Below are 13318 nucleotides of genomic sequence, written 5' to 3'. Positions count from 1 at the left end.
AACCACCCTTACATAGCACGTGAAGGTCTTTGTAAACCCTGCGGTGATGGCATCAAAGGATCACATGCCCCAAATAATGGAAAAGCATCGGAATCAAATGGCCCAAAAAAGGTTTAATCAAATGCCCAATCAAGCCCAGGTCACAGGTCCCACCCGCATAGTAGGGACCAAATCAAAGTTATAACATCACTACCAAACCAAGAATATTTTTCTTTTCTGTTAAGGTAAAATACCCAAGAATTTTCTTTTTGTCTAGTTGTTGGAAAATGAAAGTTCTGCTCTCCTAAATTCTTCATTTTTTATTTTGAGGCCTTGTGATAATTAAATGCGTATTACAGTATTAGTCACAAAATTATATAGAATTTGATAAATTTTGCTTGATTCTAAAATCAAAGTGTATACAATCAATTCTACAAAAATCTTGTGGTATTCAATGATGACTTTTTGTGAGTCTACAAAAGCCTAGATGTATTTAAAATTTCGTTAATTTTAAAGGATTTTAAAAAGTCATGGATTTTATTGACTTGGAGTGTTTATATAGTAAATTTTTTGTCATATCAAATCTAACCACTGCTCTTAAGATTTTGATAGATTTCATTTATTTTATTTTCATTATTGATAGTATACTCCAACCCACCATAACGCAATGACTATCATTTCACCACCACGTTGCCACCACCTTATCATGACACTATCATTCTCATGAGCACCATCACCACTTCATCACCATTGCCACCACCACCACCACTTGGCCCTTTCACCACCTCATACGAACATTTTGTCATGATCATAATCACCATTTAAACAATGTAATAGCAATGCTTATTATGAATTGGCCATTAAAAAATCTGTGACAATCCACATAATTATATTTAAATTTAGGAAGACTTTGGATGCAGTCTTTAGTTTTGAATATTCTTTGATTGAAACCTTATTGGTTTTCAATTTTTGATCGAAGTCCCTGAAATTAATGTGATAATTTATTTCTATGTATGTTACTATATTTTTAGATTAAAAATTTTAGTTGTTTATATAAGTGAGATTTTAAATAAAAAAAACCATAATTTGTGGGATTAAAAATATTAAAATATAAATATACTAGTGTGTGTGTGTGTGTATAAATATACTAGTGTGTGTGTGTGTGTGTGTGTTTATGTGTGTGTGTAAACATGGGTACATTCATCAAAATTAACCAAAAAATTATTGTATCAAAACATGGGTACATTCTTCAAAATCACAACAAAAAAAAAGATATTAGGCTTAATAACATTAGTAACTTTCTTCAATTAAACTTGACATGGATACATTTTAAAATCAAAGAAAAAAGAATGTACCCATATAAGTTTAAAAATGGATTAGAAAAAAATTGAATAGATTTTATATAAAAAAACATGGTACATTTACATATAACAAATTGGTATATTTAAGAATGAGTACATTTTAAGATTAAAAATTTGAAAAAAAAAATACATGAATGGGTACATATAATTAGCATGGGTACATTTGGCAAAAAAAAAAAAAAGGGTACAAATAAATTTAAAAAAAATATATGGGTACAAATACAAATAAAACTTTAAAAAATATGGGCACAAAAATAAATTAATATATGGGTACAAATTAAAACTGAAAAAAAAATTAGTACAAATTAAAAATGGGTACAAACTAAAACTAAAACTAAAAATATATGATAAAAAATTTAGTCATAAATATAAATATACTAATTGTAACATTTTTAACATTAAATGAATATATTTAGAAATAAAAAATATTTTATTATTAAAATAATTAATGATGTTATTAATACCCAAGAACTTTGATAAAAAATTAAAAAGGAATATAATTTTAATCAATGAAGTAGTAAAATGAAGGATGAGAACCTAATTTCTCCTTAAATTTATGATAAAAATTGTAACATCCCACATCGCCCAGGGGAGTAATCCTTAAATATATATTCTTATCCCTACCTAACACGAGACCTTTTAGAAGCTCACTGGCTTCGAGTTCCGTAGGAACTCCAAAGTTAAGCGAGAAAGAGGCCAAAGCAATCCTAGGATAGGTGACCTCTTGGGGAATTGCTCGTGAGTTCCTAGAAACAAAACCATGAGGGTGTGGTCGGGGCCCAAAGCGGACAATATCATGCTACGGTGGAGTTGAGCCCGAGAAGTGGTTCCGCCCGGGCCGGGATGTGACAAAATGGTATCAGAGTCAATCCCTGGCCGGAAGTGTGCCGACGAGGATGTCGGGCCCTAAGGGAGGTGGATTGTAACATCCCACATCGCCCAGGGGAGTAATCCTTAAATGTATATTCTCATCTTTACCTAGCACGAGGTTTTTTGAGAGCTCACTAGCTTCGTGTTTCGTAGGAACTCCAAAGTTAAGCGAGAAGGAGGTCAGAGCACTCCCAGGATTGGTGACCTATTGGGAAGTTGCTCGTGAGTTCCCAAAAACAAAACCGTGAGGGAATGGTAAGCCCAAAGCGGACAATATCGTGCTACGGTGGTGGAATGGGCTCGGAATGTGGTGGACCCGGGCCGGGATGTGACAAAAATTCCACAAACTTCATTAAATTCATCAAACGTTATATACAAATTAATAAAGAATATCTACTGTAATAAAAAAAATATGAAATTTAAAAATTGAAAGCTTACCTACATGCAAATATTATTTAAGTAGAAAAGTAGTCAATGTGCAATAAAATATGTCTTTAGACGTTTCGGTTTGGGTCTGCCAACAATTATATAATGCAGAACGGCATAAGTTGCCAAATGATGTGGCCCTGCATTTACGTATGCGTACTCATGCATAGTATTCTCCCTCAAAAGAGGGATTTTTTGATGTGCCGAAAATACAGCTCGATACACTAAAACGTCATAATATAAATATTTTTTTTTTTAAGTATTCAGATACTTATTATGATACTTGATATGTTGAAGCGTGTCTCCGACAAACTGAAAATTTTATTCTCTTAAAAAATCCCCCTTTTTTCATCCTCAAGAAAATTAAAGTTTGTGCCACATTCTGTTCGCTTTTCCTTTTCTCCTTTTTCCCTTTTTCTTTCTTTATACTCACATAAATAAATCTTACAAAATATTAATTTGTTCATATATTTTATCATCTCATTTATTCATTTCTTCTAGAAATCAAATTCAAAATATGAGATGCAAGTGAGAGGTCGCCAAAGGTTAATTTAAACTATATTATTGCTAATCCATTGTGAGGCTTAGCCAATCATCTTTCTCCTTAATGTAGATAATATCATTTCTTCAAAATAAATATAAGATGGAAGTAATCGGCAAATATACAATCCCACTTTGCATTATTTAAAGAAAAACAAATCTTATATCTCCATCTACAATCGCTTTCCTCTACTTTATTAATATTTCAATGTATTCAAAATCAAGGTGTATTATTGTCACACCTGGAAGAAGTCAATATTGATCTAAATACTCATTTTACGGCGCTCTAGAGTATATAATATTTTGAATGTTTTAACTGTTAGATTTTTCAAAAAATTACAAAAATTCAAAATTATTTTGTTGAGGGAGATATGGAAATTGAAGCAAAAACGAGGAAGAAAAAAAAAATAAAACCAATTAAGTTTTTTTAGTATCCACCTTCATAGATTAGGTTGCATTAAAAAGAAAATTATTAACTACTAAGAGAACCAAAAGAAACTTAATAAATTTATTATATTTTGTAGTTATTTAAGCCATAAATTCCCAAAGGATGAAGCTTCTACCAACTGATAGCAATGCAACGCCGCAAGAAACCAATCAATCAGAGAATAGTCGCCGTCTGGCGTCTACTAAAACTCGTGTGAATTGCAAACTAATTAATCAGTCTAATCTCTCATTTTCCTGTCAACCAAGGCAATTAGGAGGTGCCGTTTTTGTAAATATTGAAGACAAGAAAGTGTGTAGCTGTGGCAAATTGGATAGACAAGTCAATGAAAATCTCACAGCTTCCCGCATCTCGGTAAGGCCATTGCAGAAGGAGAGCGAAGAAGCTCGGCAGCTTTTCTGTGAAAGCAAAGGTATTCCCTTGAACCCATTAAGCTATTCTGTTTCTTATAGGGAGAAAATAACTGTTTGGTTGCTGAGAAATTGTGGGAATTGGAAGGAAACGTAAACTAGGCTATGAATGTAATGTTAGAACCGGAACTTGGTTACAAGCCAAACCCAGTTTGTAGAATTCCGAACAAATTTGGAATCTTCATTTTTGCCACTCTCTCTCTCTCCATTCAATCAGCTGTGCTTATTGAAGTTTGATTCTTGATTTTTTTTTTCTGTATTTGTTTACTTTTAAATAGTTGCAAAATTATCAGATTTTAATGGGTTTATCATAGTTTAATGGATATTTTCATAGAAATTTGAAGAGTTCTTTGTGGTTTGCTTGGTGGAAATCGGAAGATGTCAGCTATAATAGATAATTCAAATTTCTTGAATTTAATTTGATTGGTTTGGAAATTAAGAACTGCAAGGATTACTGTCTAATTGTTGATGAGCAGCTTAAATTTCTTGATTGGTTTATATGGAATTCTTCAACAATTAGTTGCATGTGTTGGGTTTTAAGGTATCCTATTAACTGCATTTGAGGACTGATTGAAGAAAGCATTCAATTCTTTTCAGCAATTAGGAAAATAGCTATCTCCTTAACAATTACAGTTTGTGATTGTGGAACTGGGAAATGTGCAGGGTGGATTATGCTTTTTTGACAATTTTGTCGAAAGTTGCCCAATAATTACTAGAGCGGTCTCTCAAAATGGGTCGGGAGCTTTTGTCTATGTATCAAGCCAAAACGAGGAGATTGCTGTGGATTGTGGGAATGTTGTTTGCTGTGATTTTAGTTGTCTGGCATCTTGAATTTCCGTATGGTACTTTCTCATCATCTATACTCTCTACTGCAAAGGTTCCGGTAGAGGGGAAAAGTCACTTCCAAGCTGGGGATTCACCAACTGATTCTGAGGCGGTTGGTAACATGTCACTTTCTAATGATGTGAACTACACTAGTAAATATGGAACTCACGAGATAGGTAACGATAGTAGGACCTCAGGTTTTGTATTAGAAGGAAGTGAGGGCTCAAACAGAACTTTGGAAATTGATGAGGATACAGGTGAAGATCAGGAGGAGCCAACTGATACTTTTGTAAAGCAAAATAGAACTTTCATTGTGAAAATTCTCAATCCCTTGGAGACTGACGTTGCACAAGAGCGGCGTAAACAATTCTCTTTTGAAAAGCAAAATGCTACTGAGACTACTTTTTCAGAAGGCGGGACTAGGAATGAAAGTAATACTACAGATGAAGTAGTAAATCCTACCGCTGGTTTTCCAACCACTTCACCTGCATCCCCGATGATAAATTCATCACCTATCACAGCTCCAGCAATTATTGAAACAAACATTGGAGCACCCCCTATAGCTGTTGGCTCAAATGTGACTTTGGTTCAGAAAGATCTAACAACCTTGTCTCAGAAACCCAAAAAGTCTGAGCAATTGCATAGTGACCTCAACCAAACAGAACAAAGTTCTTCAATGACTAGGGTCCCCGAAGTGAACAAAGAGCCAGAGGGTCCAGTCTTGGATTTATATTCAATATCTGATATGAACAAGCTGTTGCGTAAGAGTCATTCCTCGTACCATTCAGTGGTACGTTTTAAAGATTAGATTATGCTATTTGAATCTGATTTTTCTTAAAATGCTTCAACTCTTTGTTCTTATTTTTCACTTATTATATTTTTTTTTTGTTGTGTTTTTTGTTGTTTTTGGTCAGAAAGCACTATGGTCTTCACCGGTTGACCGACAGTTGCAATATGCAGCATCACAGATCAAAAATGCACCCCTCATAAAGAGTGATCAAACTCTTTATGCTCCACTATATAGGAATCTTTCCATGTTTAAAAGGTAAGTCAATGAAACCGTTATATGTATGAATTCTTACAGTACAGTTTCGTTTAGAAGTTATTGTGAACAAGACAGGCTTGTGTCCACAAAAATGTTCTTACTGAAAAACATTTGATGATATCTGTCATATGCTGGTAACTTATTGGATGGGATCAAATGAAAGTTTTGGCGTATGCATTATCTTGCAATGTTAGTAGTTACTTTTTTCATTTAAAATCATCATAGTTTTTCTACAAATTTTATAAGCTGCGTGTGTGACTATTCAATTAATTATTTCTCTCAATTAAATTCTCATCTAATTTGCAGGAGCTACGAATTAATGGAGAACACTCTTAAAGTATACGTATACAGGGAAGGACAAAGACCCATATTACACTCGCCATTTCTCAGGGGAATATATGCTTCCGAGGGATGGTTCATGAAGCTGATGGAAGCTGACAAGAGATTTGTCACTAAAAACCCTCAGGAAGCCCACCTGTATTACTTGCCTTTTAGCTCTCGAATGTTAGAGGAAAGGTTATACGTGGCCAATTCACACAGTCATAAAAATCTTGTACAATATTTGAAGGACTATGTGGACATGATTGCTGGGAAGTATCCTTTCTGGAACAGAACTGGAGGAGCCGATCATTTTCTTGTTGCTTGTCATGACTGGGTATGCTTTTCAAGCTTCCTGTATAGTTTGGTTTGCGATTTTCGTAAGGGTATTTATTTTTAATTTATCTCTAAGTAGCATTCAAATTCAAACTGCAGATAGTTTTGAGTACGTTATATCAGTATATTTTCTAATAAAAGCTACTTCTTCAGGCCCCAACAGAAACAAAGGAAATTATGGCCATGTGCATAAGAGCCCTCTGCAATGCTGATGTCAAAGAAGGTTTTGTATTTGGCAAGGACGTGTCTCTTCCCGAAACATACATCAAGAATGATAAGAAGCCTCTCAGAGATCTCGGAGGCAATCATCCTTCTAAGAGGCCAATACTCGCTTTCTTTGCTGGAAACATGCATGGCTATGTTAGGCCAATCCTGTTACAGCATTGGGAAAACAAAGATCCTGACATGCAGATCTTCGGTCGATTGCCTAAAGGAAAGGGAAATAAGAACTACATCCGTCGTATGCAGAGCAGCAAGTACTGTATTTGCGCAAAAGGTTATGAAGTGAACAGCCCGCGAGTGGTAGAGGCCATTTTCTACGAGTGTGTTCCGGTGATCATATCAGACAATTTCGTGCCTCCATTTTTTGAAGTACTGAAGTGGGAGTCGTTTGCTGTTTTCGTGTTGGAAAAGGATATCCCGAATTTGAAGAACATACTCCTTTCGATCCCGAAGAAGAAATATCTACAGATGCAAATGAGGGTGAAAAAGGTCCAACAGCATTTTCTGTGGCATGCTAAGCCTGAGAAGTATGATATTTTTCATATGATACTGCACAATATTTGGTACAACAGACTCCATCAGATAAAACCCAATTGACACAGTAACATTATAGTCATGTAAATTCTGCATTTTCATTTAATTTTTTTAATTTTTATTTAATTTTGGTGTTGGAGTAAGGAACCCTCTTGGAAAAAAGTGGAATAACAAGGAAATGAAGTGGTGGCAGGTTGCATTTGAAATTTCAGAAATTTATGGTTTCATGAATTGTTATTAAAGTATAAATATTTTGTGTAAGCAAAGGCAGAGAAAAGATTTTTGTTCCCTCTCTTTCCCACTCTTCTTGTCATTGTTCATATATACCGACCATATGTCACCACGGCCGCCACCACCCACCATCACCATCACGACTGCTGCCACCACAACATATCGTTGTCTCTACCGTACCTGCCGACACCACCAACCACCATCATCACCGTCGTCTCCACCACCACTACTAACACATTTCCTATCATCATAACCATCACGATTGTTGCCATCACTAGATATCGTTATCTATTCATACCTACTGCCACCACCATTATCACCGTCGTCTCCACCACCATTACTAGCACATTTTCTAACTTCTAACTCACATTTATATATTAATTTTATCCGTTTCAAATTTCGTATTTAAATTTCATTGTTCTTCAAGGTTAACCAAATAAGTATATTTACAAATTCTAGAAAATAACAATTTTGTCATTTCAATCTTCGTTATTTTATAATTTCTTAGTAATCTGAAATTTCATCGTCCAAACTTTTTCTTACGTTTATAAATTGAAGTGTAGGTAACTTTTCAAAGTGACAATAACCATGCTTTATAGTTAATCAATTTAATTATGAAATTAATTCAGCCTCATTTAGTTTGATCTCTTTGGAGTTTAGGACAATCCCAAATCAACGGTTAAAAGTTACAGAGCAAGGTCGGTTATTTTTCCAGCACTTGGCCCGACCATCGTTAACGTCAAAGTTAGTGCAGGCCTCGAGCCTCTAAAATCCTCAAGATTTATATGCTGACCGTGCGATCATAAGATTCTGTACGAACAACGCACTCAGACTAATCCAACGTCTACAGATAATTGTTTAAAATGAAGATCCCCACACCCTATTAGTTCTCGCGTCGGTTGGAAACATCGAGCATGACCACTTTACCCTTCGTTTGACGCTTCCTTCGAATTATCAAGGGCAACAATGTCTTTTCGACATGAGCAATCAAAATAATAAAAATAAAAGAAGGCAGAAGCCGTTCTTCATCTGTTAGCAAAACCTGGAAAAAGCGGTTGAACAATACTCATTAACCTGCAAATCTGATATATCCAAATCCTAATATCCATATTTTTTTTCATAATTTTTAATTTAGTTTTCCTTTAATTTATCTGTTTTGTCAATAAATTAAATCTTTGGAAAATTTCAAAGTTTATTACGTTGATGAATTTTCAATGAAAAAAGTAGGTGGAAACAAAAAGCAGATAAAGTCTCTTATCATCCGATCAAAACCAAACAGCAAGACATTAGATTAAATTAATTTACAGAGATTGGTGGTGGAATCCATGGCTACTTCTGCCAAGGTGAAGAGCGGCGGCACCCTGCAGGATGGTTCTTCAAAGGGAAAGATTGGATATTCTGTCACTAAGAAGAAGATTGAGAGCTCTTCAAGCAAGCAGCAGGCAGCTGATTTCAGGCAGAAATCTGTGCAGACTGTTACAAAAACTGAGGTAAAACCCATGTCAAATTTGATTGAATTTTTTGAACTTTTTGACCTTACAGTTTTGTTCTTTGGATTGGGTTTTCAATTGGGTGAATTGGGTTTGTGGGGTTGTGAATTGATTTAGCTGTTTCTGATGGATTAGGGGATGTTCTAATTAGGAATTGCTAATTAATTTGGATGATTGACAATGGTATAGTGAACTTTGTGGTTTTGTTCTTAATTTGGTGAATTGGGTTTGTGGGTTCTGAATCGATTTATGTGTATTCAATGCATTAGGTATATTGGTTTGGGGTTTCTGGTGTATTCTGAATTTCTAATTTCTGTTTCTTAGATTATTTGGATAGGCGAAGTGATCTCCGCACTCCTATTTTCTCCTTCTGCACTCCGCCCCTTGTTTATACTTTTAGGATTGAATAAATCTAAGGAGAATCAAGAGGCAGAGACAAAGGGAGGAGTGCAAAGGAGAAACAGGGTGTGTGAAAATCACTACCCTTTGGATAATTGACAATGACATGGTTGATTTGTGGTGCAACCTATGTTTCTATGACGGGTTCCAGGGTTCATGGTATCAGACTTGACTGTATTGATTTCATGTTGGGTGTGATGGATTCAGTATTAGTTGTTCAAATGTGCAGGTAAAATCAAACCTGAATTCGGTATCAAAGACGATAACAAAGAAAACCACCACAAAAGTGAGAGAGAAGAAAGTATACACTTTGGCAGGCCAGAAGTTTGATCCTCCAGAAGAGGTTCTTCTTTTCCCATCACTTTTATTTATATGCTTGTTTTAGTTTATATTGATAAAGAGCCACTCATCCCTGTGTTTCTTTATTGCTTTCTATTTCCAGAGAGAACCTTTGAGGATCTTTTACGAGTCATTGTCCAAACAGATACCAACAAGTGAAATGGCAGAATTCTGGTAACTTTTCCTTATCTATATAAATCTTTTATCCTTCTATTTGATCATATGGGGAATGTACAAACTGGTTAAATTCGATTTCACTGCAAGGTTGATATTGTTGGAAGTAACTTTATATTTGCGAGGCCCCCTTCCATTCAAAAGTTCATCAAATGATAGTGATTCCTCAAAGCCAATTTAACCTTAGTTGACTGCTTCCGTACTTTTAGGATCCAGATCATGTTTAGTCCGATGATGGTGCCTTTTCACTGTCTTGGATATGCCTAAGCCAATATTCATCTGGAAGAATTGCATATATAGATTGTTATGTGGACAACAACTATACCAGTAAGCTGCATGTTCACTACCAAAACAAGTATATTTTTCTGTCGGTGATGGCTTCCAACTCTATATGTAGTTGGGATGGATAATATGAATTTTCAGTGAAATGTAAGAGTGTAAACTTTATAGGAAGTGAGGAAAAGTCATAGTAAAGCAGCTTTCTATGTCCTTTTGGTTTCATAATCAGAAGTTATTAGCTAAGCGGCACAAAAATCTTTCTCTTATTGAATCAACAAAACAGATAAAATTCATGATTTTGCACAGGCCCTGTTTTTTTCCCCGATCTGCACTGTGGTAGGTCGGCTATCTCTTGATAATTTACCCCACTTTTTTATTATTTGATGAACTTATGAGTTAGGACTTAGGACCAGCCGTATTTGTTTCAATTTAGACCCCATTTGACTGCGGCACTGAATGCTAACCCGAACAATCTTTTTTCAAAACTTTAGTCAGCCAGTTTATTCTTGAAACTTCATGAGAATGAATGGATACTACGCTGACAACCATGGACATTTGAAATTAAATCCAGAAACACTGGTTTACTGATGAGCTCTTGCACATTATATCATAACATTGGAATTAGATTCTCGTCTAGAAACACTTGGTTAATTTGGTAGAACAGCATGACTGTTGCAAATTTGTCTATGGATTGTTTCGGTTTTGGTAATATAACTTTATCTGATCCAACATCGGTAGTTGTTGAAAGTGCCTTACATTCTAAATTTTTCTTTGGAACACGTTTGATCAGTTAGAAGTAGAACCATGGAAAACGATAGTAATTTCTAGCAGATTTAAAAATTGATCAATCTTAAACAGTGTGAACCAAGATCAGTTTTGCATTTGGTTGCCGCTGATGAATGTGCTCAGGATGCAATTCAACATGATCCAACCCATTTACAGTCCTGCAATAGAATTCATTTTCTCTACAGTCTTCGTTGCTTTTCGCAGCACTGTGAGTGAATGGCTAGTGGGTCAAGCGTTTCTGTGCAATGTGCGTATCAGAGTTTCTGATGAAAAACGCTCTCAAGTTTTTGAATACACGAGGAATCCCCCTTGAATGTGCAATACTCTTTGGCCTCTTATCCTCAACTATATTTGTTGAACCTGAAATACAAATCACTTTTGGGTTTGCATAGGTTTCTACTTTTCGTTGTTTGTTTATTGTGTTGGGTAAGCTCTGTGGCTAACGAACTTCTTATTTACACTAGTGCCCACACAAATTTGAAAACTAACCGATGAACTTATAAGAGCCTAGCAACTTTTCTGGGGTTCGTTTCTCTTGTTGGTTTGCAACATCTCATATAAGAGTTAGTTAATGATTGGTGTGCATTGGCTCATGAATTTTGGATATGCTGCCGAATTTCTAGTGCTGTGAATTAGATGCTACGTGAATTTCTTCTAAACGTTGGATGTTCTCAACTCATTTGCAGGATGATGGAGCATGGCCTTTTGTCCCCTGAAAGATCCAGAAAGGCATACGAGAAGAAGCAGAGAAAGCAAAAGCAACTCCGTTTGGGAACCCCTATTAAGTCTACACCAAAACCACCAAGTAAACCTGAGAGTTCACAGAGGCCACAACAGCAGGCATCTAAGAATGGCGATGTAAAAGCCATGAAGAGAGTTATCAAAGAGAGCGACGACGACGACGATTTCATTTTAAGTCCCAAGAGAAGGAGAGCGTAAGCGAGAAAATTAATAAAACCCTTATTCTCTGCAGCAGTGTACTTTTAGAAATTGCTCTATTTAGATTTCTTTGTATTCGACCAAAAATATTGGGCGGGAACTATTAGACATCAGACAAGGTGAGAGAAAGACATTCTTTGTTACTGTCTAACTTATGGAAACAATAAGCAAAGACTTCCATTTTTCCTTCTGTTTCATTTCTTGTAGTAGTTCATCAATTGTGTTACAAACGCTGGTTATCCGAAAAATAACCTTATCGTTGAGGTCTTGTTTATCTATGAGGTAACTCAAGTTCAATTGACAGGCTGAAACAATTCTTCATACCTAAGAATAAACCCCACATTTCAGCTTCCAAAACCTGGTCAACAGCCGGATTAGCAACAAAATCAGATTTCCAATCCACATTGAGTTTTACAATGAAGTTATTTTCCTCAATGGAGAAAGAAGCTTTCAGCTAATTGCGGTTCTAATTTCTAAACATAATGCAAGTTTGCATATGTAGGCACAGTTGTGAATCACATAAATGTCTGAGCATGAACTGACTAGATTTGGTTCTCGACCAACTGAGATGGGAAGATTCAATAACCGGTAGTACATCATTTTCTTTCATCTTTAGGATTCAAATGAATTAGATAATTAACTCACTATACCTAATACGTTGAAGGAAGAAATAGATGTCACTTTCAAATTTGTTCAGTTGAAGGTTGAAGGAGTAGTCTCTAGAACTTATCCCTTGCAATTCTACCATTAATTGTATTCAATTGACGGTAGAAGGAGTCTCTGACATCGTCTAGTGATCAAAGATTAAGGTTGAAGAATGATTAATCAGAAAAAAAAAAAATCTTATAGTGATTAATTATATTTTTTTTTGTTATCTCACATGTCACATGATCAAAGATAAAAACACATGGGGATGTATAACTGAGAATTGTTAAGAATCTCATACTGAGATTACATACATTAATTAACTAAAATGAGAGGTGGTGTGTAATATATGTGAATAAAGATAAACATTGAGATGTACAAACCGAGAGTAGCTAAAGAGTTAATCTCCAATTGAGATGCCATTGAGTAATTAATTAAGATGTGAAAGGGTCTGTAATGCATGTGTTATCTGTCATCTCTGTCATTGTGTTCATACCTTCATGGCCATGGGGCGGCTCACCCAATGCCATCAGCTGCATTTAATTCACACTGAGTCAGTGGTAGCATCTGCATTCAGAGCAAAGGGACTCATATATAGTTACTACTCATCGAACCACTCATGTGGACCATTTGTAACAAAAGCATGAGCTTCCAATGTGATCGAAGACCAGTGACTGCATCAGCATGGTCATACAATACGTATTTTCTAAAAATTAAAATCAACG

The 13318-nt window shown here is 35.4% G+C and overlaps 2 protein-coding genes across 2 annotated transcripts; both read left to right on the top strand.

Moving 5' to 3' along the window:
* Positions 1-3715: 3715 nt before the first annotated feature.
* On the top strand, positions 3716-7526 carry LOC126606014 (probable glycosyltransferase At5g03795). The gene is made up of 5 exons (XM_050273476.1): positions 3716-4033; positions 4695-5646; positions 5771-5901; positions 6208-6556; positions 6709-7526. Exons 2-5 carry the CDS (start codon positions 4762-4764, stop codon positions 7372-7374), a joined length of 2031 nt encoding a protein of 676 aa, XP_050129433.1. The 5' UTR covers positions 3716-4033; positions 4695-4761; the 3' UTR covers positions 7375-7526.
* A 1034-nt stretch (positions 7527-8560) lies between these two features.
* LOC126605630 (uncharacterized) lies at positions 8561-12145 on the top strand. Its single transcript, XM_050273041.1, has 4 exons — positions 8561-9032; positions 9661-9774; positions 9874-9944; positions 11696-12145. Exons 1-4 carry the CDS (start codon positions 8868-8870, stop codon positions 11946-11948), a joined length of 603 nt encoding a protein of 200 aa, XP_050128998.1. The 5' UTR covers positions 8561-8867; the 3' UTR covers positions 11949-12145.
* Positions 12146-13318: the final 1173 nt, after the last annotated feature.

This window comes from Malus sylvestris, chromosome 15 (assembly GCF_916048215.2).
Source record: "Malus sylvestris chromosome 15, drMalSylv7.2, whole genome shotgun sequence".
NCBI classification, from domain to species: Eukaryota; Viridiplantae; Streptophyta; class Magnoliopsida; order Rosales; family Rosaceae; genus Malus; species Malus sylvestris.
The sequence above is the reverse complement of the archived record's forward strand: the minus strand, read 5'-3'. Positions and strand labels throughout refer to the sequence as shown.

Excerpts from the sequence above, each read along its gene's own strand:
- LOC126605630 (XM_050273041.1), top strand. The coding sequence starts at position 8,868 with ATGGCTACTTCTGCCAAGGTGAAGAGCGGCGGCACCCTGCAGGATGGT. Across the intron at positions 9,775-9,873 it reads AGTTTGATCCTCCAGAAGAG|AGAGAACCTTTGAGGATCTT; the intron begins GTTCTTCTTTTC and ends TTCTATTTCCAG. Across the intron at positions 9,945-11,695 it reads AGTGAAATGGCAGAATTCTG|GATGATGGAGCATGGCCTTT; the intron begins GTAACTTTTCCT and ends ACTCATTTGCAG.
- LOC126606014 (XM_050273476.1), top strand. The coding sequence starts at position 4,762 with ATGGGTCGGGAGCTTTTGTCTATGTATCAAGCCAAAACGAGGAGATTG. Across the intron at positions 5,902-6,207 it reads AATCTTTCCATGTTTAAAAG|GAGCTACGAATTAATGGAGA; the intron begins GTAAGTCAATGA and ends TCTAATTTGCAG. Across the intron at positions 6,557-6,708 it reads TTGTTGCTTGTCATGACTGG|GCCCCAACAGAAACAAAGGA; the intron begins GTATGCTTTTCA and ends CTACTTCTTCAG.